General features: G+C 42.5%; 1 protein-coding gene across 1 annotated transcript in view; it reads right to left on the bottom strand.

The window, feature by feature from the left end:
* Nucleotides 1–20,660, bottom strand: part of DNAH3 (dynein axonemal heavy chain 3) — a 146,391-nt gene that overhangs the window by 89,467 nt on the left and 36,264 nt on the right. The window contains exons 19-27 of the mRNA XM_012790154.3: nucleotides 19,454–19,545; nucleotides 14,950–15,064; nucleotides 12,025–12,141; nucleotides 11,051–11,230; nucleotides 10,612–10,748; nucleotides 6,933–7,134; nucleotides 5,223–5,315; nucleotides 3,707–3,817; nucleotides 1,650–1,764 (exon numbers count right to left, since the gene is read on the bottom strand). Coding sequence (XP_012645608.2) covers nucleotides 1,650–1,764; nucleotides 3,707–3,817; nucleotides 5,223–5,315; nucleotides 6,933–7,134; nucleotides 10,612–10,748; nucleotides 11,051–11,230; nucleotides 12,025–12,141; nucleotides 14,950–15,064; nucleotides 19,454–19,545 — 1,162 coding nt within the window. The remainder of the gene's footprint in view (nucleotides 1–1,649; nucleotides 1,765–3,706; nucleotides 3,818–5,222; nucleotides 5,316–6,932; nucleotides 7,135–10,611; nucleotides 10,749–11,050; nucleotides 11,231–12,024; nucleotides 12,142–14,949; nucleotides 15,065–19,453; nucleotides 19,546–20,660) is intronic.

Here is a 20,660-nt window from a genome sequence, read left to right on the forward strand (position 1 = left end):
ATGCTGTTATATGCCCAAAATGACCCTTTTGGCTCTGTTCCAGGCCTCTAGTATAGCTTAAGAGAATGCAGTCAGTGTAGTCTGATCTAGTTAGCAGGGGAAGGGAGCACATGCATCCATGGTTGGATGTATTTCTTCCATCTGTGGGACTTAAAACCCAGCTGGGAGATACATTTCTAGTTTTACCTTTTTCTCTCATTGGATTGTAAGTCTAATTTAATTTTATCACTGTGACAGGAACCTTGAGGTTGAAGAGTGGGTATAGGTTTATGAGAATCATTAATTATTTTTTGGTAACTCACAGGTGGAGAGCTATTGAAACCTCAGAGCTGGTAGAGCAGGCTTAAAATTAGAGTCTCAGAAACAACTTTACACAGGGATGTTTCCATAAGGCTACTGCCTCTCTGTGAGATAAGCCTTCTTTATTACAGTTAAACCCAAAACCCTGCAGAGAAGAGCCCTTGAAGAAGATTATACCAACAGCTCTTTCCTCTTTCCCAAGAAATTTAATTCCCCTCCAGGTTCTTGGAGGAACACACAGGGTGGCAGGAGGAGTAAGGGGAGTCTGTAGGAGAGATCCAAAAAGAAAGTGAATTTCAAGGGATTGAGGTGGGGATGCCTTTGCTGTGCTGTGTGTGCTGTGTGTGTGCTGTGTGTGTGTGTGTGTGTGTGTGTGTGTGTGTGCATATGTGTGTATGCATGCATGCTTGTGTTTGTGAACCCAATCACTCTGGGGTACCTTGGGCAGTAATCACACACCTGTACCTATTATTCCTACCAGCTGGGTATGTGGCCATTTGCAGAGCACATTTTCCCTTCTCTCTCCTTATTTTATACTATCTACCTAAATGAAATCAGATTGAAATGAGCAACAACCTTGAGAGGAGTAAGATGCCATGAAATGCCAGTAGGAAGGAGGGTGTGTGAGCAAGAGACTCTGTTCCCAGGCAACCAGCCTGGTCCAGCCCTAGTTTCCTTGGTGATGATGGAGTGAGGATGTGGGGGTGGTTTGTTTTATATAAAGTCCCCAATTCTTCTTCCTCCTCGTCCTCCTTCTCTTTTTCTTCTTCTTCTTTTTTTTTTTTAAAGAAAGAGCTGGAAGGAATCATCTCTTACCACCCCTCCCTGTATCACTGCCCATTTCCAGTCCCTTGGGCTTGGAAGCAGACAGACATAGGAGCTTCTGTGCTTACTAACTATGTGCCTCTCTGCAAGTTATTTACCCCGTTAAGCCTCAGGTTCTTAATCTGTGAAATGTCTATGAAAATGAGATAATGCATGTCAATCACTTAGCACAAAGCTTGGCACCCAGAGGGTATTCAAAAATATTAGCTCTCGTTAGCCAAGGAAATGATTCCAAGTTGTTGAAGCTCAAAAATGACTTTGGCCATCATCATTTCAGTAAGAGCCCTGCCTGGAGGGTTCCTGGAAGTAAGGTTGAGGATGGGAAAGGAAACAAGACGGAGAATGCACAGAGCCCTTTGGCATTGGTTTCTGTCCTCCTGCCACCTCCTGTAATCTCAGTTGGGAAAGCCTCTTCCTAATGGGGAAGGAAACTCTGAATCACTCCATTCAGAAGAACGGAGACAAGCCAGCCTGGATGCTATTCCTGGACAGCCAGTGACGCCAGGCGAAGTCTCCTTGCTTACCGTGGACGTCGATGACCGTGAGGGCCCCCAGAGTGAGTCGGGCTCCACTGCTCAGCTTCCCTCGCACCAGCTGGACAATCTGTGCAATCTGACTGTTGCTCTTTTCCAGGAAATCCTGGCAGGGGCAGAGGAGAGGACAAGTGATGAAGCTGGATTCTCCTCTGGCTATCCCCATCTCAGGGAATGGCACCATCGACCCCCGATAGCTCAGTCTAGACTCTGAAGTGTCATCCTTCCAGCCTGTCTTTCCCCTGGGTGAATTCCAAATGCATTATGCTAACTGAAAGAGGCCAGATTTGGAAGGTTACATACTGCAAGATTTTAATTTTATGTTATTGTGGAAAAGGCAAAACTGTAGGAGCAGAAAACAGATTGGTAGTTATCAGAGGCTTGGAGTAGCAAGAGGGATTGACTACAAAGGGCATGAAGGAATTTTTGGGGGGTGGGGGGTGTGGACCTTTTCTAGATCTTCATTGTGATGGTGCTTACATGAATGTGTGCATTTGTCAAAATTCAAAACCATATGCTGCAAAGGGTGGATTTTACTATATATAAATTATATAGTAAACCAGAATTAAGGAAAAAAAATATGAAACTGTGAGATTAAAGGAGATATGAAAACAAAATGCAACATGTAATTTTGGATTGGATCCTGGACCAGAAAAGCCTTTTTATGTCTCCCACTAACTACAAATCTGTGAAAACAGGGAATATGTCTGTCTCATTCACCTCTAATTTCTTTTGTCTAGTAGCAGCCCCAGCACAGAGCAGATGCCAAACCAGTATTTGTTAAGTGAATGGCAAGTGGATGGATGAGTGATTATCCTGTGCCAGCACCTGCTTCCTTTGGGATTCTGAAGCACATCATTCAACACACATGCGCTCCAGGGCTTGGGTGTGTGATAGGAAACATTCTCCACATCTATGGGTGGAAAACTGGTGCACAGAGATATAGTCACAAAAGTCAGAAGTTTTTAGAGTTTCTAAAGTTTGAAATGATGTACATGAATGCAGTCTGCAAGTGTGCAATGCAATATGTCTATTAGGAATTATCAACATGGAATCTGTATAAATTTGAAACTTAGCCAAATATTAATGTTCTAATTTTAAAATATAAAGCCAAATACAGTAAATTAAAATATATTTTGGTCCACAGCCAATCTTCTATGGGGGAAATAACAGGAGGCCTGATGAGATAATCATGGGAAATTATGCCATAGTAGAAAGGTTGGGAATGGAGTCATCATTCATTCATTCAACAAACATTTATTGAGCACCTACCATGTGCTCAGCACTGTGATCACCCCTGGAGATAGAACAGTGAGCAAAAGAGACAGAGCCTCTTCCCTGTAGTGTTTACAGCCTCTAAGCATCTAAGTACTGAATAGTTTACCAGCATCTTATTTGACCCTCCCACAATATGATGATGTGATGCGACAGTTCCTTGCATTTTATAGACAAGGAGAATGAGAGTCAGGTTAAGTCACTCCTGGACACATGCTAACAAGTGGGATGTGTCAGGATTTGAACTCAAATCCACCCAGGTCCTGTACTCTTAAGTGCTGGGTCAACTGACTGGAAATACATGTGTTTGGATCTGATGATAACCAGGCACTTGAGCACGCTTGGTCACAAGAGAAAGCTGAAGGAAGGGCTGGGGGCAGATTCATTTGGGACTGGGGGTGGTAAGCAGGGAGAAATAGTGGAGGAGGAGAAGAAGATGGTGGCCCCTCAGCCTATGAAGAAGATAAGGAAGGGACTTCTGTTGGTGGAAATTCTGCTAGGTTGACTCATGGAAGCCAAGCATGTTAAGACTTAGAATTCTGCAGCCCAGAATCTCTGTCTAGGATGGACTACAGTAGGTCTTGCACTATAGAACTCCAAGATAGCCCCAATTTCAAATTCTTCATCCCACTGTCCTCATAAGAACCCTGACTTCTGTGAAGCTGTGGGCCCAAACTATTTTTTTTTAAGCATGGCTACTCTAATTTTACGTCATTCAAATCCTAAGTGATGCTCTTACCACCTCTGCAAGCTTCATGGAAGGCTCACCTTACCTCAAGGGTATTTTCTACCAGGGCTTCAGACACCTCCTGGGTCCAAAAGATGGAGGAGACACAGATGACCACTTGGCCAGGCCACTGCAAGACCCACTGATTACGAGGGACCTGGGAAAGTGCAGTGGGCTTATTATAGGGTCAGTTCACCACGTGTGGCTCAAACTGACTTTATAAAACATGCCCCACCATCTCGCCCCCATGACATAAATAAATCCTCCTCCATCCTCAGATGCTACAAGGCTTGACATCTCTGGAATTACTGATTTATTCCTCCCTGAATTTTATGGAAAAGAAAAAAAATTATCAACAATCTCATCAACTTCTTGCATATTTTTCATGCTCCCATCCAGCAATTTTTTACATAGTTATAATCAAGGTGATGTTTAGAGAGTACTCATAACTACTCTTTATTTTTTTTAAAGACAGGGTCTTGCTCTGTCACCCAGGCTAGAGTGCAGCAGTGCAATCATAGCTCACTGCAACCTCAAACTCCTGGACTCAAGGGATCCTCCTGAATCAGCCCCCTAGAGTACTAGGATTACAGGTGTGAGCCACTGTGCCTGGTATAACTACTCTTTTCAGGACTATATATTATTGCAGTCCTGGGCCACAGTTTCCTAAGCCAACACCCCTCTCCTTTTTTCCCTTAAACTACAGGTCAGGAGTATTTAATATTAATTCTATTAAATTGTTTGTAAATAAAATAGATTTTTTTGGTAAAGTTGTATCAAAACACAGCCATGCCCATCATTTACATATTGTCTATGCTGCTTTTGCACTACAAGGGCAAAGCTACAGTAACCATTCTACTATACATATGTATCTTTAAACTATGTTGTATATCTTAAACATACATAATACAATTTATTTACTTACTTATTTTTAAATAGTTGCGATGGGAGTGTAGCCCACAGAGCTAAACATATTTACTATCTTTACAATACATATTTACAATACTTTGGCGTGAAGGTGTTAACTGAATATTGTTTTAGTTCTACAGAAAAGGTCTGGGAATGGGAACAGAAACCTGAAAGTAACAAAGGACACATGAAGCAGAGGGGACAAAAGTTAGCGTCAGATAACGTGATTTTTTGCTAGAGGATGGCTGAAGAGTTATCGGGACAGGTTATTTTCTCTCTGGCTTTTATGCTATATTTGTTTCCCTAAAACTTTGGGAGTTAACTGATTTAGGACATTCGGGGCATCTGCAACATAAATGAATGCTCTACTGGAAAGGGCTTTAGATTGACCTCATGCCATCAATTCCATATGACAGAAAGGAGAATTGAGCCTAACCCTCTTCTCTTGGATCACTCGCTTCCAACTGCAAACGTTTCACCAGAAATATGTTCATTGCCCCAGGATTGACAGGTAAAGGAAAGACAGGCACACACAGAGAGGTGGGGGTTTTGGTAAAAGGCAGAGGCCAATTGAACCAATTCATTTAACTATCTTCCCAAAGTTCCTTGCACTGTGGCAGTGCCCTGGCATGTGTACCCCAATTCACGTTTACCTTGACATATGCTTCAATCCCAAGTCTGATGACTTCCCGCATACTGGCAAGCATCACCCGCTCCACCTGCTGGAGCCACTTTTCTACCATGCCCTGTGGAGCAAGGACAGACAGAAGCTGTAGCGTCAGTTCAAGCCCAGAGAGGAGAACTGTGGGGAGAACCAGCTTTCTCTCTGGACAGGGCTGGAGGGAAGCCAAACGCTCCTTGGCTTGACACCTCTTCAGGCCAATGTTCTTTAACCCTTTGCTTTACATTTATTTCCTGTATTCTCAGAGGTGTATCCCTTCTAAATGAGTGATAGTGAATTTTTATAATAACATACATTTCATTCATGTCATTTTCTGAAACAGACAACTTCCTAGGAGGCAAGTGAAACAATGTTCGGTTGATAAAATAAATTGGTCCTATTTACAGACTTCCTGAGTAAACAAGAGGAAATAAAAAAAGAATAATAAATAAATAAATAAATTGGTCCTAGTGAATGAACGGTTCGGATTCACACATTATTCCAGTGGTTCCCAAACTCTGCTATGGAGCTCTTTAAAAAATATGGATGCTTGACTGCTACCCCCAGACTCTCTGGTATAATTGGTACGGATGCAGTCTGGCCATGTGGATTTTGATTAACACTCCATAGGTAATACAAATTTGTAGCAAATTATTCAGTTTTAGAATTTAAGGTAACTGCAGCTGTTGACTTCAGGTATTTGTAAGCTAGCTGGTGTCTAAGTTGGTAATGTGACTCCTGGTTGTTGCGATTTGTATGCATGGATGGCAAAAACAGTCAAGAAAAGGAGGCCAAGAGCCATTGTCTATTTCCACTTGAAGGTGTGTCATGCTTAGTAATTTACATTTTACTCATTATATAAGGACATATGTATGAAAATCTGAGTTAAGTAGCATCATCCTTCATTGACTCTATGATGTTTTATTGACCTTTAAAAACAAGTGCCTCAGGAGTACTACCGAGCCACAAAAAATAATGGTGAACTAACACCCTGTTGCACTACCCTACATGGAGCTGGAACCCATTCTACTAAGTGAAGTACCACAAGAATGGAAAAACAAGTACCACACGTACTCACCAGATTGGTACTAATTGATCAACACTTATGAGCACATATGGAAGTAACATTCATCGGATATTCAGTAGATAGGAGGAGGGAGGAGGGAATGGGTATATTCATACCTAATGGGTGTGCACTGTCTGGGGCATGGGCACTCTTGTAGCTCTGACTTGGGCAGGGCAAAGGCAATATATGTAAGCTAAACATTTGTATGCCAATAATATTCATAAATTAAAAAATGAAGAAAACAAGAAAAGAAAGAAAACAAACAAAAACAAGTGCCTCAGGAAGCTGTCTGACTGAATCACTTTTCACTGGACTCTGCACATTGAGATCTGAACAGCATCAGTTGTTTAGATCTGGTTCTTGCTACTGCCTCCACATCAAGTTTGTTTAAAATCCTTGCACCAACTTAGTATGTCATGTGGATTTCAGTATAATACCCAGCTTAGAGATGGGTAAACTGAGACTCAGATAGATTAATTTCTCCAACTACCAATTGTTAAGCTGAGAAACCCAAATATTCCTCCATACTCAGGAAGTCTGGAACTAGAGTCCTAATGCTCAACTGATACGCTTTCTGCCTCTCTCTGGTTTGCTCTGTTAGGGAAGAAAGAACCAAAGATGGGAAAGGGGATTTACTTTGGCATGAACTGGGTAAATTTTCTGTATGAATGGAACAGTTTCTTTTTCTGAGCTGATCATGCCCACAATTTCCAGATTGTCTGTAAACTCCAGCTTGGCAATTCCTTCAAAGCACTTCTTCAAGTGTGGCTGCACTCGGAGGGGGTCCTTTGTTTCAGACAAGATCTCCAGCAGCTCATCATTTGATAGGAAGAAGAACCTATTTCAAAGCAAAGGAAGATGGTTAACTGGAACCTCCTCTGAGAGCTTTTCTCCCTAACAGGTATTTCATACCCAGGTGAATACCAGCTATGTCCCAGGGTCTTCTCTTAGGCCCACTGTCCTTCACCATTTTTTATCTGAGGAATAGAAGGCAGAGATTTTTTTTTTAAAGAGATGGAGTCTCACTATGCTGCCCAGGCTGGACTCAAACTCTTGACATCAAGTGTTCCTCCTGCTTCAGCCTCCCAAGTAACTGGAACTACAGGCATGTGACACTGAACCTGGCTTGGAGATGGTTTTGACTCTGAGAGCAACAGAAAGAATGAAAGCTGGTGTATATGAGTTTAATATGGTTGAGAGAGGGGTGCTACCAGTTGGAAGGAGCCTGGATAGAGCAGTGGCTCTCAACTTTGGCTGCACTTTATAATCACCCGGGGAGTTTATAAAAATTTCCAATGCCAAGGTTCCACTGCCCAGAGATTCTAATATAATTGATCTGGGGATAGGTCTGGGAAAATTTGTATTTTTAAAAATTCTAGGTGATTCTAATGTGCAGTCAGTCTTGAAAACTGCTTGGTAGGAAAAGAGAGAGAAGACTTCCTTGTCTTTCCTTTTTTCCAGGCATGCCATAAAATGTCACAGGCATGATACAAGAAAGCAAATGGCAATAATGGGCCTGTTTACATGCAGTGGCCTCTACTATCTTTTACATTGGAGATAATAAGACAACTTCATCTCTTGCTCAGGCCCTAAAAGCAGCAACAACAAACCTTCAGAAAATGTTTGACATACAAATTTCTACTATGACCACCAGGCCAGAAGTTCTATTCATAGAATGGAGGGACCATGTGATTACGGTCTTCACTGACTACGGCTGATTACAAAAATGGCCACAATACTTATAACTCCTCTCGTCAAGTGGTGGAGCTTATGTCTTAAACCTGAGCTGGTTCTTTGTCTTGCTTTGGCCAATAGAATGTAGTAAACATGAGTTTGTGCAAATTACAAGCCTAGACTTAAAGAGGTCTTGATGCCTCTACTCTTGCTGCTTTTGGGAACCCTGTGACCACCACTGTGAGAATAAACCTGGCTAGTCTTCTAGAGGATGAAAGACATGTGGCCCACCTACTCGTTGCCCTAGACAACAGGAAGTCAACCACCAGAAAAGTGATTGAGGTCATCGACTGCCAGCTGACTGCAGTCACATGAGTGAGCCAGAAGAACCACCCAGCTCAGCCCAGCTCCATCTGCCAACTTACAGAACTGAGAGCTAAACACATGGTTGCTGTTTTACACTTCTAAGATCTGGGATGGTTTGTTATGTAGTAAAGCAAACTATTCATAATATACTGGCCGGGCACGGTGGCTCACGCCTGTAATCCTAGCACTCTGGTAGGCTGAGGCGGGCGGATTGCTCAAGGTCAGGAGTTCGAAACAAAGCCTGAGCAAGAGCGAGACCCTGTCTCTACTAAAAATAGAAAGAAATTAATTGGTCAACTAACATATATATAGAAAAAATTAGCCGGGCATGGTGGCGCATGCCTGTAGTCCCAGCTACCTGGGAGGCTGAGGCAGGAGGATCCCTGGAGCCCAGGAGTTTGAGGTTGCTGTGAGCTAGGCTGATGCCACGGCACTCACTCTAGCCTGGGCAACAAAGCGAGAGTCTGTCTCAAAAAAATAATAATAATAATAATAATATGCTGTATCTGCAATGTTGAGCAGATAGGAAGAGCCAAATAATTATTTGTTGGCGGACTGACTAATCAATATCTAATGAGGATGTCATTAATGATTTCTCCCACTCCCAAGTAAAATTGAAGTGGGTGATCTCTATGGATTTATATTGCCTCTGTCTCTATCATGTGTGATAATGAATAAGGCACAATGGCCATAAGAGTAATAATAATATATTTGTATAATTTTAAATGAAAATCATTATTTAGTGCTGTGTATTTTCAAGATAAAATCAATTTAAATTATATGACTATCAACAATTTCAAAGTGTTTTCTTAGTGCTTAATTTTATTTTATAAAAATGTATGAAGAAATATTGTGTGTGTATGTGTTTAACTTGGGGAGAAAATGTGGGTCAGAGAGGTTAAATGACTGAGTACCTTATCTAAACTCTCTGGATTTGAATCTTAGCTTAGCCATCTACCAGTTTTGTGTCTTTGGGCAAATTACTATTTTCTTATTTATGAAATGAGGACAATAATAATGCTCCCAATCTCCTCCTCATTATTGTGAGGATCAAATAAGTTAATAAGTTTAAAGCACTTGCAGCAGGGTCCTGGCATAAGGTAAGTGCTATATTGGTCTTGGCTATTCATATTTTTATTAGGAATAACAGTAGTGGGCATAGAACTAGAAGCCCAAACCTCAATAGTTTTCTGACTTTAATCTCTTCCCAAGTTTTGTGCTTCCAAATTAGGGTTCCTTACACTATTTGTGTTATATTTATACTGTTGAATACAGAAGTCATTAGCCACAGGTGGCTATTTATATTTTAAAAAATATTAAATAAAGTAAAAATTTAGCTTTCTCACAGTAGCCACAATTCAAGTGCAAGAGCCACAGATGTAGGACATTCCTATCATTACAGAAAGTTCTATTGAACAATGCTGCACTAAATAGATACCAAAGACACTTCTGAATTCCAAACAAATCACCCTTTTCTTTTGTTTTTGTTTTTGGTGGAGAACAGGGAACTTTGTCTCCATATAAGGGAACACTATAATTTCCTTTTCTTAAAGAAAAATCAGGATCAACATACTAAGTGGAGTCAAACAACATGGAGTCACCATCTGTGGTGAATGAGACATGGATGGATTATCTGGAGATAGAACCCTCCTTTCTGGACCTAGCCCTCTAAAACTACCTTGACTTTTACACAGAAGAACATTGGTTCTTGTGGGGAAAAAAAAGAGTCAAATATTTATAAACATACCTATCAGAAACTATAAAATTTGATGGCAAAAAATGTAGCTGACAATTCTTAATCACATAGTCTAGGCACTAAATGTTTTATAAGCATGAGCTCATTGATCTGCACAACAAATATATGAAGTAGAGGGTCATTATTATATCCCAGTGTTACAGTGGAGAACCTGAAGCTTGGATAGGTTTGCTGGAGGTTTCAAGACTAATATGTGGAAAAGCTGAGACTGCAAAGAAGTTCTGTTTAATTCTAAAGACTGGGCTCATAATCGTGACTACTATATACCTTTAACTGGGAGAAACAATAATGCTGGTTGGACCAAGTGTGGATTTGATCCCCACTAGTGTCCATTCAACCTCATGCTAAATAATGACCATGAAGACAGGCCTTATTCCTGAAAGCTATCTCTTGGAGAATGGAGAACCAGGAAAGAATATGGAATAGATTGATCAAAGCCAACTCTCAGTGTGCAAAATGCAATTCCACCTGTAAATGGCTCAAGAGGGTGATTCCAAATAAAAGAACAATACTAGATACCTGGGGAAAAATAGTCTCTTCTTCTCCAGGTAATCATTCAGCCCCTTCTGGATGTCCTCCAACAGCGTGTTGGCTTCTTGAAGCTTCTCATTCATCCGGGGCTGGTCTGCTGCTACCAGAACCCTGCTGTCTTTCACCTGGGTTCCATCAAAAAAGGTGAGCATCATTGTTGGAATCCCAAGTTCTGAGATTGAGATTGGTCATTGTAATGAATGCGTAACCAGCCCATCAACTAACAGTGCCTCCTGCTCAGCTAACTGTATGCTAATCCCCCTCCTAACTTTTGACATTAGTAAAAGATGAAGAAAAAATATTGAATTTGCAAAAATCAAGTTCATTTACGAGTTTCCAGGAATGTGACTAAAATGCACAATGAGGAAACATTTGTATGGCATCCCACATTCCTGCTGATGATACTTACCGGGGGATAAAAACTTACCGCTTGGGACATGAGTGATTTCCAGTAACCATCAACAATGGCAAATTTCCTGCCCTCTTCTGGCATCTGGGCTATGATGTCCTCTGAACTGAAAATTGGTTCCAGGTATAGCCAGGTGGCTTGGCACTTCAACCAGGCATCCAAATTTTCCTGCACTCGAACTAGCTTTTCTTCCCATTTCTGTGAATTCAGCATTTCAAATCTGAATCACTAAACTGCCACTCTGCAGCACAGGCACGGATTAACCAAATGGATGGATCCATTCATTTATTCACTCATTCACTTGTTTAACCAAATACTTATTGAGTGCCCCCTGTGTTCTGCTCACTGTTCCAGGCAATGTGGCTACAGCAATGAATGAAACAAATGAGAGTCCTTGTTGCCCTGATGGAGCTTACATTCTAGTGGAATAATAATAGTTATAATGCTTATTCTGTGACAAATAGATGGTCTGAGTCCTTTATGTATATAAAACCAATTTAATCCAATAGCCTTATGAGATAGATGTTATTAGAAATCTCACTTTACAGGTGCAGAAACGGAGACATAATGATTTAAGTAACTTGTCCAAGGTCATACAACTAATAAGGGGGTTGTGCTAGGATTTGGACTCAGGCAGTCTGGGTCCAGAGACTGTGCCCTTAGCTAATGCCACCTCTACAAACAGTGACCATAGGAGGCCAAATTCTTACCCTCGGGTGGTTTGCAGTCTAGATTACTACAGCTCATAAGATACTTTCCAAATATATGTTTATTTGGTGCATTCAAATCTCCTCTTTTGGCAGACAGTTTGCAAAGGCTCAGCATGCCATATGCTTACTTGGATGGTCATTGCTTTCAGTCTTGTGTTATTTTTTTTCCAATTTGGGAGAAAGTGAGTTTCTTTTTTAACTGAACTTGAAAACCTCCCCCCTCCTCTGAGGAACCCAGAACTAATGGGACATCACAAAACATTCAACCTCATTTCCTCTTACCCGGCATTCTGCTTCTATTGGTTTGATGAACGCGGAGCCACACATAGTCTGGGTCTTTATCACGTGATCATCGAGTAGCAGTTGAATGTCATCCACTGCACACAAGATGCTCGTATCCTGCAAATATAGATGCTCCATCCAGTTAAAATCCTGAGACACATCTCCCCACACCCACAATTTTTATGCTGATCCCGAGCACCTCCTAGCTCAGAACTCCACTCCAGTGGGACAGGAACTATGTCTTGCAGGGGATGGCATTTCTATTTTCTTCCTTGAAAATGTTCTTAAAGACACTTACTGTCCACCTACCTTTCAGAAATCAAATACAGTGTAAGCCCAGACCCACAGTTAGCATCTGCTGGGGAGGAAGATGCTGCCAACTTCTCTGTGTTCCTGCTTCTCTGTCCACCTGCTTTCCAGGCTCTCCTCTCCCTCAGGTGGGAGGACCAGCTGCTAACCTGACTGGTTATGCCGAGACCCTCAGTTCCCAAATTGTGCACTGACATGTCCCAGGGCATGGCAGCCAACTCAGAGTAAATAATTGTAGTTCTTTAAAAATAAAATACCAATACTGCTTTTTCTTTCCATTTATATGTATTACTTTTTCAAACATCTGCTAAGTTGATAGGACATAAATCCTTATTAATTTGTTTGGACCTAATTACTTCACAAACAAAGCTATTAGGTATTTCTTTTGGCCTAGGGTCACCATGAAAAAAGTACTTAGACACCAAAGGTGCTCTGAGCCAAGAAAGTTTGGGGACCTCTGTTCTATATATTTACTGGGTCACATTTCACTAGTAGTTAAGGTTTAAGATGTACCTTACAGGTCAGCCCCTGTGGGTGACATTTTTCCCGGGCCACTGTGGCAAGCTGGCTGATAAGGGTCTGTCCCCCTGCAGCAGGTTTGGTCTTTTCTGCTCTGTTTTCACTTCTTTAAGTCAAATTTGGGTGGCTAAACTGGGCCTAGGATATATTCTCTCATCTACCTTTTATTACCATTAGCTCTGCACTGGGAGGTGTGTCCAGCTATTAATAAAGCAGTATCTTATTCCCATATTTTGCTGATCCTTGTCGATAGCTATTTCAGTCAAAAACTCTGCATATTGGCCAGACATAACTGAGCAGCCCCAGGTCCCCTAGCTTCTCATCTATTCTAGCACTAATCCCATCAGATCACGCAGCACTGAGTTTCTGGGAGCCATGGTGGCTTGGTCTTGCTGGGAAAGGCCCAGTAATGAGCACCTGTGCTCCCATGTAGCTCATGTGTAGGTCTGTTGGGGCTCAGAACATGGTACCACGAAATATGGCACCTTGGTGTGCTGACTGCTTTGAACTGAAGGACACTGGAAGGCAATGTCAGAAGCAAAAGATTTCAGACCTTCTCCAATCTGCCTTTTCCTGCTCCCCTTTCTTCTCTAAGGCAGGCCATGGACACTAGAATTCCTCTTCCCCAAAGCCAGCCATCAACCTAGAAATATTACTTTAATTTTCCTCCCATTTCTGGATAAGAACTGGCCATAAAGAAATTCTCTAGCCTTCCTTGTCTGATAGCAGGTCATAAGACCCTTGTTCCAAAAGGGTCTGACCTCATACCTGGAAGGAAGGGATGCTACACAGAGAGGCCAAGAGGAATCTGAACAGACAAGCCTTGCTGTGTTTCCCCCCTCAGTCTGTTACCATTAGATCATACCCTTTTGTACAAATACATTTCTATACCCCTGGCCATTCTTCATCAAACCTAAGCATAAAACCTAAGCACAGGCAGTTTTTCTGGGATCTTCAGGTCTTCATTTCTAAAGCTTCCTTGTCATGTAAGATTTTGATTAAATAAATTTGTTATGATTTTCTCTTATTCATCTGTCTTTTATTATAAGAATGCCAGCCCTGAGTGACCCTCATGATGGGTGAGGAAAGGCTCACACTTTTTCACCCCTACAGTTCTTAGCCAAGTGAAATCAAGGCATTGTAGCTATTGCAACCAAAGTGGGAAAGAAGTTCCAAGAGAACAGTATGCAGCCTGGGGAAGGAGGAAGGTATGGGAGCCTTTGCTTCTCAATCCACATTGCACATTAGAAATACCAGGGGTGCTTTATAAATATAGATGCCCAGGCACTCTGGGGTGCAAGAAACAGGAAAAATCTATGGGGATTTTTTTAAAGCATGCCAGACTATTTTACTGTGCAGCCAGAGTTGAAAGCACTGCTTTAAGTGACAAAGGTCTGCAGCATTTGAGTATCAGCCTATTGCCTCCATGATTTATAGCTGACCCAGAGCAGCGACCCCCATCTCTGCTCCATGCCCCATCCCAACTGCAAGCTAGACCCAAGAGACAGCTGAGCAAATGCTTCAGGTTTACACACCTCCACATGCACTGTACAGATTCATGTATTCTCTACAAGTGGCAATGAAAAGGAAGGAACCTTCACCCTTGCTATTCCAATTGTGGTCCATATTATCTGGGAGCTTGTTAGAACTGCAGAACCTCAGGCCCCAGCCCAGACCTGCTAAATCAGAACCTGCACTTTAATAAGATCTCCAGGTGGCTCCTGCACATATTAACATTTGAGGAGTTCTGGGTTTTGTTCCAGTGCTTCCGAGGGCACTGGGGAGCTTTGGAAAGGTACACAACCCTGTGCCCTCCCTGGGAGATGCTCATTTAGGAGGTTTGCTCAATTTTTTTTGCACTGCGAAAACTTCTTGCTTTAAATCAAAAGGCCTTTCTGATTTGAAAAAGCATCCTTGCAGTGGAGAGTAGGGATGAGTGACATAGGAGGGCAGCTAGGAGGAAACAAGATGTTAGGGGCTATTCCCCTGTGAGTTCTATTGTGATTCCAAATAAATTACCTCTGTAAGCTACACATAGCAACTGGGGCTGCTCTGGGGTGGGGTGGGGGTGGGGGCTGCAGTTGGACCGAGACTCACGGTGTCCCTGTATTTCACAAAGCTGAACATCATGTTAACCCAGTCTGACTTCATTTTCTCCATGTTTTTCTCCAGGGAATATTCCTTGCTGGCAGCTGCACCAATGGGCTCCAGTCTAAAGAGAGAACATAGCAACAGTAACGGTAACAGGAGGTGGCAGAGAAAACACATCAAAGGAGGAATTTCAGCTCAGTCTTAGGAGAATTTCAAAAAGCCCTTAATTTTACCCAAATGTTTACTATTCTAACTCTAAGATTTGCCAGCTACCTCCAATGCTTCCCAGAGTTTTTCACCCTCAGCACTGTTGACTTTTTGGGCTGTGTTATGGGTTGAATATTGTCCACCCTCTAAATTCATATGTTGAAGTTCTAACCCTCAGTACCTCAGACCGTGATTCTAGTCAGAGAAAGGACCTTTATGGAGGTAATTAAGTTAAACGGCATCATGAGAGTGGAACCTAATCCAATATGATTGGTGTCATGACTTAGAGGAAGAAGAGACACACAGGGAGGAGATGGCTGTCTGCAAGCCGAGGAGAGAGGCCTCAGAAGAAACTAACCCTACCAACAACTTGGTCTTGAACTTCAAGCCTTCAGAATTATGAGAAAAAAAATTTCTGTTGTGTAAGCCAGTCTGTGGTACTTTGTAATAGCAGCCTGTTAAACAAAAATTATGGGAGGTCATCATTTTGGAACGAGCTCCTGCACTATGTCCCAACAGACCAGACCAAACCCAAACAGAGTCACTCACACTAAATGCTCATAATCAAACTGAAACTTTAAAAAAACGGACCAGTGTTTCCTGAAAACAGGAGATTCCAGTCACCTGAATCAGCAAATAAGGAAGTCGCCTCTGCTTTAACCCTTACAAAAAACAACCTGATATTAACCAATCATGTTCCCCCCCACCATTGTTCTGTTTCCTGGTTCCCACCTTACAAAACCCACTGTTCTGCTATTGCCCAGTGGGAACTCTCATTCTATTTTGTAGAATGGAGGCTGCTCCTATGCATGGATCACAAATAAAAGCCAATTAGAACTATAAATCTGTTGCAAATTTGTCTTTTGACAAGCCCTAGCAAACTAACATAGGCTGGATAATTCTTTGCCATGGGTGCTCTCCTGTGCACTGTATGATGTGTAGCAGCTCTGCTGGCCTCTACCTACTAGATGCCAGTAGCAGACTCCCCAAGCCCATCCCCACCCTTTGCAAGTTGTGACAATCAAAAATGTCTCTAGGCCGGGCGCGGTGGCTCACGCCTGTAATCCTAGCTCTCTGGGAGGCCGAGGCGGGTGGATCGTTTGAGCTCAGGAGTTCGAAACCAGCCTGAGCAAGAGCGAGACCCCGTCTCTACTATAAATAGAAAGAAATTAATTGGCCAACTAATATATATAGAAAAAATTAGCCGGGCATGGTGGCGCATGCCTGTAGTCCCAGCTACTTGGGAGGCTGAGGCAGAAGGATTGCTTGAGCCAGGAGTTTGAGGTTGCTGTGAGCTAGGCTGACGCCACGGCACTCACTCTAGCCTGGGCAACAAAGTGAGACTCTGTCTCAAAAAAAAAAAAAAAAAAAAAAAATGTCTCTAGATGTTGCCAAGTGTCCCTAAGGGGTGGAAAATTGTCCCCAGTTGAGAACCACAGTCTTAAGATCACTGAAACAAGACCTCTTCTTTTTATCTTTGTTTACTCCTTATTTGCCCACATTCTGATTTCTTATTCAGATTTTGAACTTCTGTTCATTTATGTGATGGCTTTTGCTCCACTTCCCACCCCCACCCCCCTTTTCAAAAATACCTGCTATGTTCCTGATACTGGGTCTACCTGTCTACAGCCCCTCTATTCTGTAGAAAGGGACAGAAAAAGAGAGAAGAGAAAGACAAATCCCTTTCTTCTTGTTTCCACATGGACATCGAGACCCTAAAACTCAGGTGTGGCCAAAGAATTGGAAAACAAAGTTCTAGGAAGTGGAAAAGAGATGATTCTCTCTGCCTCAGCCCTGTCTTTCATCACATCCTAGACTGTAGAAGAAACCATCTGGTCTTTACTCAGCTCAGAGGAAGCAAGTGACGTGTCCAAAGCCACACAGCTGGGGAGTGCTGGGACCGGGTCTAGACACCAATTCCTCTAATCTGACTCCTAATCTGGTGCTTCTTCCTCCCCTGTGAGATGCCTGCTCCTCTCTTTTTATCAGAAGGATCATAAACCTGTTCACATGTGGTCACTCAATAGGACCAACTAATGAGAACTGAGAACCCTCATTTAGCTTCAGGAAGGGAGGGAGACTAGGCACAAATAGTGCCTAACAATGACTGACCGAGGCCTCAGCAGCATGGTCATCATCTTAAATGTAGCCTCTGAGAGATGACCAAAATGAGTATGCATACAGGGAACCCAGGTGAGTATGAGACGAGGAGTCATAAAGCCTTGCCCGCAGTGCTTGCTGGCTGTGTGGCCATGGCCAAGTCACTCGACAAGTCTCAGGTTCCCATTTGTGCATGCCACAGGGTTTCTGGTATAAATTAAATAAGACCAAATGCTTGCACTGTGCCTTATGAACTACCCTGGGGTGTGACTTAAAATGCAAATGGTTGCACAGGGGAAGGATTAATCAGTTTGGGAATGCATGAAGTATATCAAGAATTGGCATCACCCAGATGTGCTAGAGAAGCTCATTAATTATGGGCTATGATAAAGCTGCCTTGACTAAGGTGTGAGTGGGATACAGGGAATATCACACCTCACTAATAGGTAGTGCCTGAGTGCCTAAACATGAAATCGGTTCAGGTTGCATGCCTTATCTCACAATCCTCACAATAACTCTGATCATCTAGCTACTTCCCATATTACAGACAAGGAGACCAAGGCACACAGAGGTAAACAACTTGGCCAAGGTGTTTCCACTTCTGGATTTGTCACAGTTGAGCGCACTCACTTGGAAAGTGGCAGAGTAGCTGTCTATTTATTTGCTCAGTCTCTATCTCCTGAGGCGAGTTTACTTTTTAAGCAATAAAGGGTAAGATTAAGGCCCGCTTGGGTTCAAATCCTGGTCCTTTTAGAAGTGAAATGTTGGTTCTTTCAGTTACCAGTTGTGACCAATAGCTGGTCACTGAGCCTCTCTAATTTGCAGTTTATTTCTTCATCTGTAAAATGAGAATAATTTTACCTAGAACATGAGGTTGTTGTGATGGTTAAATCTGTTAATATGATAGTTAAATCTGTTAATGCATATAAAATACTTGGTGTAGCATAAGCGTTCAATGGCTGGTGTCTCTTGGAACCATTTTATTGGGGGAAAATGAGGCCCTTTAACAAAATAAGCTAAGCCTGGTAGACATGTGTACGTCTCTAGCCCTGCTCCTCAAGGAGGGACAGTAATGGTGGTATCATTGGGGAGGGAGGGTCAGAGTATTCAGGTGGCAGAGATATTTCTGGGAAGTGCCTTAGATTAGACTTGCTCTGCTGCAGTGTGGAGGAGGGGTTCTCAGACTCTCATGCATCAGAGTCACTTGGAGCAGCACTGTTGTCTATTAGAAATATAATGTGAACCATATATATGATTTTAAAGTTTCTATTCTTTTTTTATTTTAAAAGAAATAAGAAGGCTGGGCATGGTGGCTCACTCACACCTGTAATCCCAGCATTTTGGGTGGCCAAGGCCAGAGGAATGGCTTGAGACTAGGAGTTCGAGACCAGCATGGGCTTCATAGCAGGACCCTGTCTCCACAAAAAAAATTTAAAAATTTTTCAGGCAGGGTGGTGTGCCTGTAGTCCCAGCTATTCGGGAGGATGAGTGGGGAGGATCACTTGAGCCTGGAAATTGGAGGCTGCAGTGAGCTATGACTGAACGACTGCACTCTACACTCTAGCCTGGGCAACAGAGCAAGAGACTCTGTCAAAAAAAAAAAAAGAGAGAGAGAGAAAGAGAGGGAGAGAGAGAGACAGGAAGGAAGGAAGGAAGGAAGGAAGGAAGGAAGGAAGGAAGGAAGGAAGGAAGGAAGGAAGGAAGGAAGGAAGGAAGGAAGGAAGGAAGGAAGGAAGGAAGGAAGGAAGGAAGGGAGGGAAATAATTTCAATAATTTATTTTAGCTCAATATATCCAAAATGTGATTTCAACATTAATCATACTAAAAATTATTGGATATTTTGTATAAGTCTTTGAAATCTAGCCTGCATTTTATACTTAGAGCACATCTAATTCAGACCAGCTACACTGCAAGGGCTCAGTAGCCACGTGGTGTGGCCAAGTGGCTCCCACACTGGGTAGCTCCGACCTGGAGGATTTGTTAACATGCAAATTGCAGGGCCCACCCCTATCATTATCTCTGTAGCTGAAAATGGAAGCTTCTCCAGTAGCTAGACAGCTGAAGTGGAGGTTATTAAATAGTTTTAAGTCACCCTAAGCCAGAAGGATAAAACAAATGGCCTGATATGAGGGCAATCATATCACCCTCGTAACTTACAGATCCTTTGACCAAAACATTTCCTGAAGGAAGGGATAGGCCTTACTTCTCAATGAATTTGCCGAATCCAAAGTCCAGCATATTTGAAAGGCAAGTCGTTTCGGTGGGCTTTATTTCATAGCCGACAATCTCACTGATCTGCAAAGAAAAGAGGAAAACAAGTGTTTATTGTGCAAGGTGGTGCTGAAAACAACAGAGCTTTGATGATGGACATGTTCTTTATCTGTGCAGTCCGACGGAGTAGCCACTAGCAGGTGGCTGTTGAGCATTGGAAATGTGGCTAATGTGACTGAGAAACTGATTTTTAAAATTTTATTTAATTTTACTTAATTTAATGATATAGCCACGTATAGTTAGTGACTATTGGATTGGAGAGTGGAGGTCAACTGGGGGTTGGTCTCCCCATCAGTCTGTGAGCACCTTGAGAGCTGGGACTGGGTCTGGGATTTTTGTGTGTGTGCTTCTGGGGCCTACTGCAAAGCCTGGTCTATGATACAAGCTTCAGTCAACATTTGCTGAGTAAAGGAAGAAAAACACAGGATAGGAAGACTCAAATTCTGTGCTCTGAGAAGCTGGGAAGGAGGAAGGGCTCCCCCCTCAGTGTAACTCCCTTCCTACCCCTGTGTGCCTACTTGTTGGAAATCGCCCATCCCTCCGGTGTTAAATACCTCTCCAGGCTTACCTCTGAAGGTCTTAAGTAAAAGCTCGGGAGGTGAGGGGTTTGAAAACTTCTCAGGGACTGAAAGATCTGGGTACTATGAGGGTCCTGCATGCTGAAGAGGATGATTGAGGGGTAATGAGGCTCTATAAGAAACCTCACCTACTGCTCAATGTTGTCTTTGCCTGGCCCCCATAGGATTAAACAACGCCAGGGCAGGAAGGGGCACCAAAGCCATGTCATGCTCTGCCTTACTTAACCCTGAGTCCCTGGGGGCTGGCATTTAGTAGATATCAGTTTTTATGGAGTGAAAGAATGAATGAACCTGCTAACTCAATGGATTCCAATCTGGGTTCTGAGGCCAACTGGAGGACTCCTAAGGTAATGGAAATAATAAAAGTAATTAACTTACTATATAATAGGCAGAGTCATAAGAGCTTTATATACTTATTTCGTTTTCACAATACAATGAGGAAGGTACTAATATATTATTATTTCCATTTTACATATAAAGAAACTGAGTTAAGGAAATAAAGTATCTTGTCCAAAACCACCCAGCTAATATTAATAAATGGCAGAATTGGGACTTGGATTC

Source organism: Microcebus murinus, chromosome 19 (genome assembly GCF_040939455.1).
Source record: "Microcebus murinus isolate Inina chromosome 19, M.murinus_Inina_mat1.0, whole genome shotgun sequence".
NCBI classification, from domain to species: Eukaryota; Metazoa; Chordata; class Mammalia; order Primates; family Cheirogaleidae; genus Microcebus; species Microcebus murinus.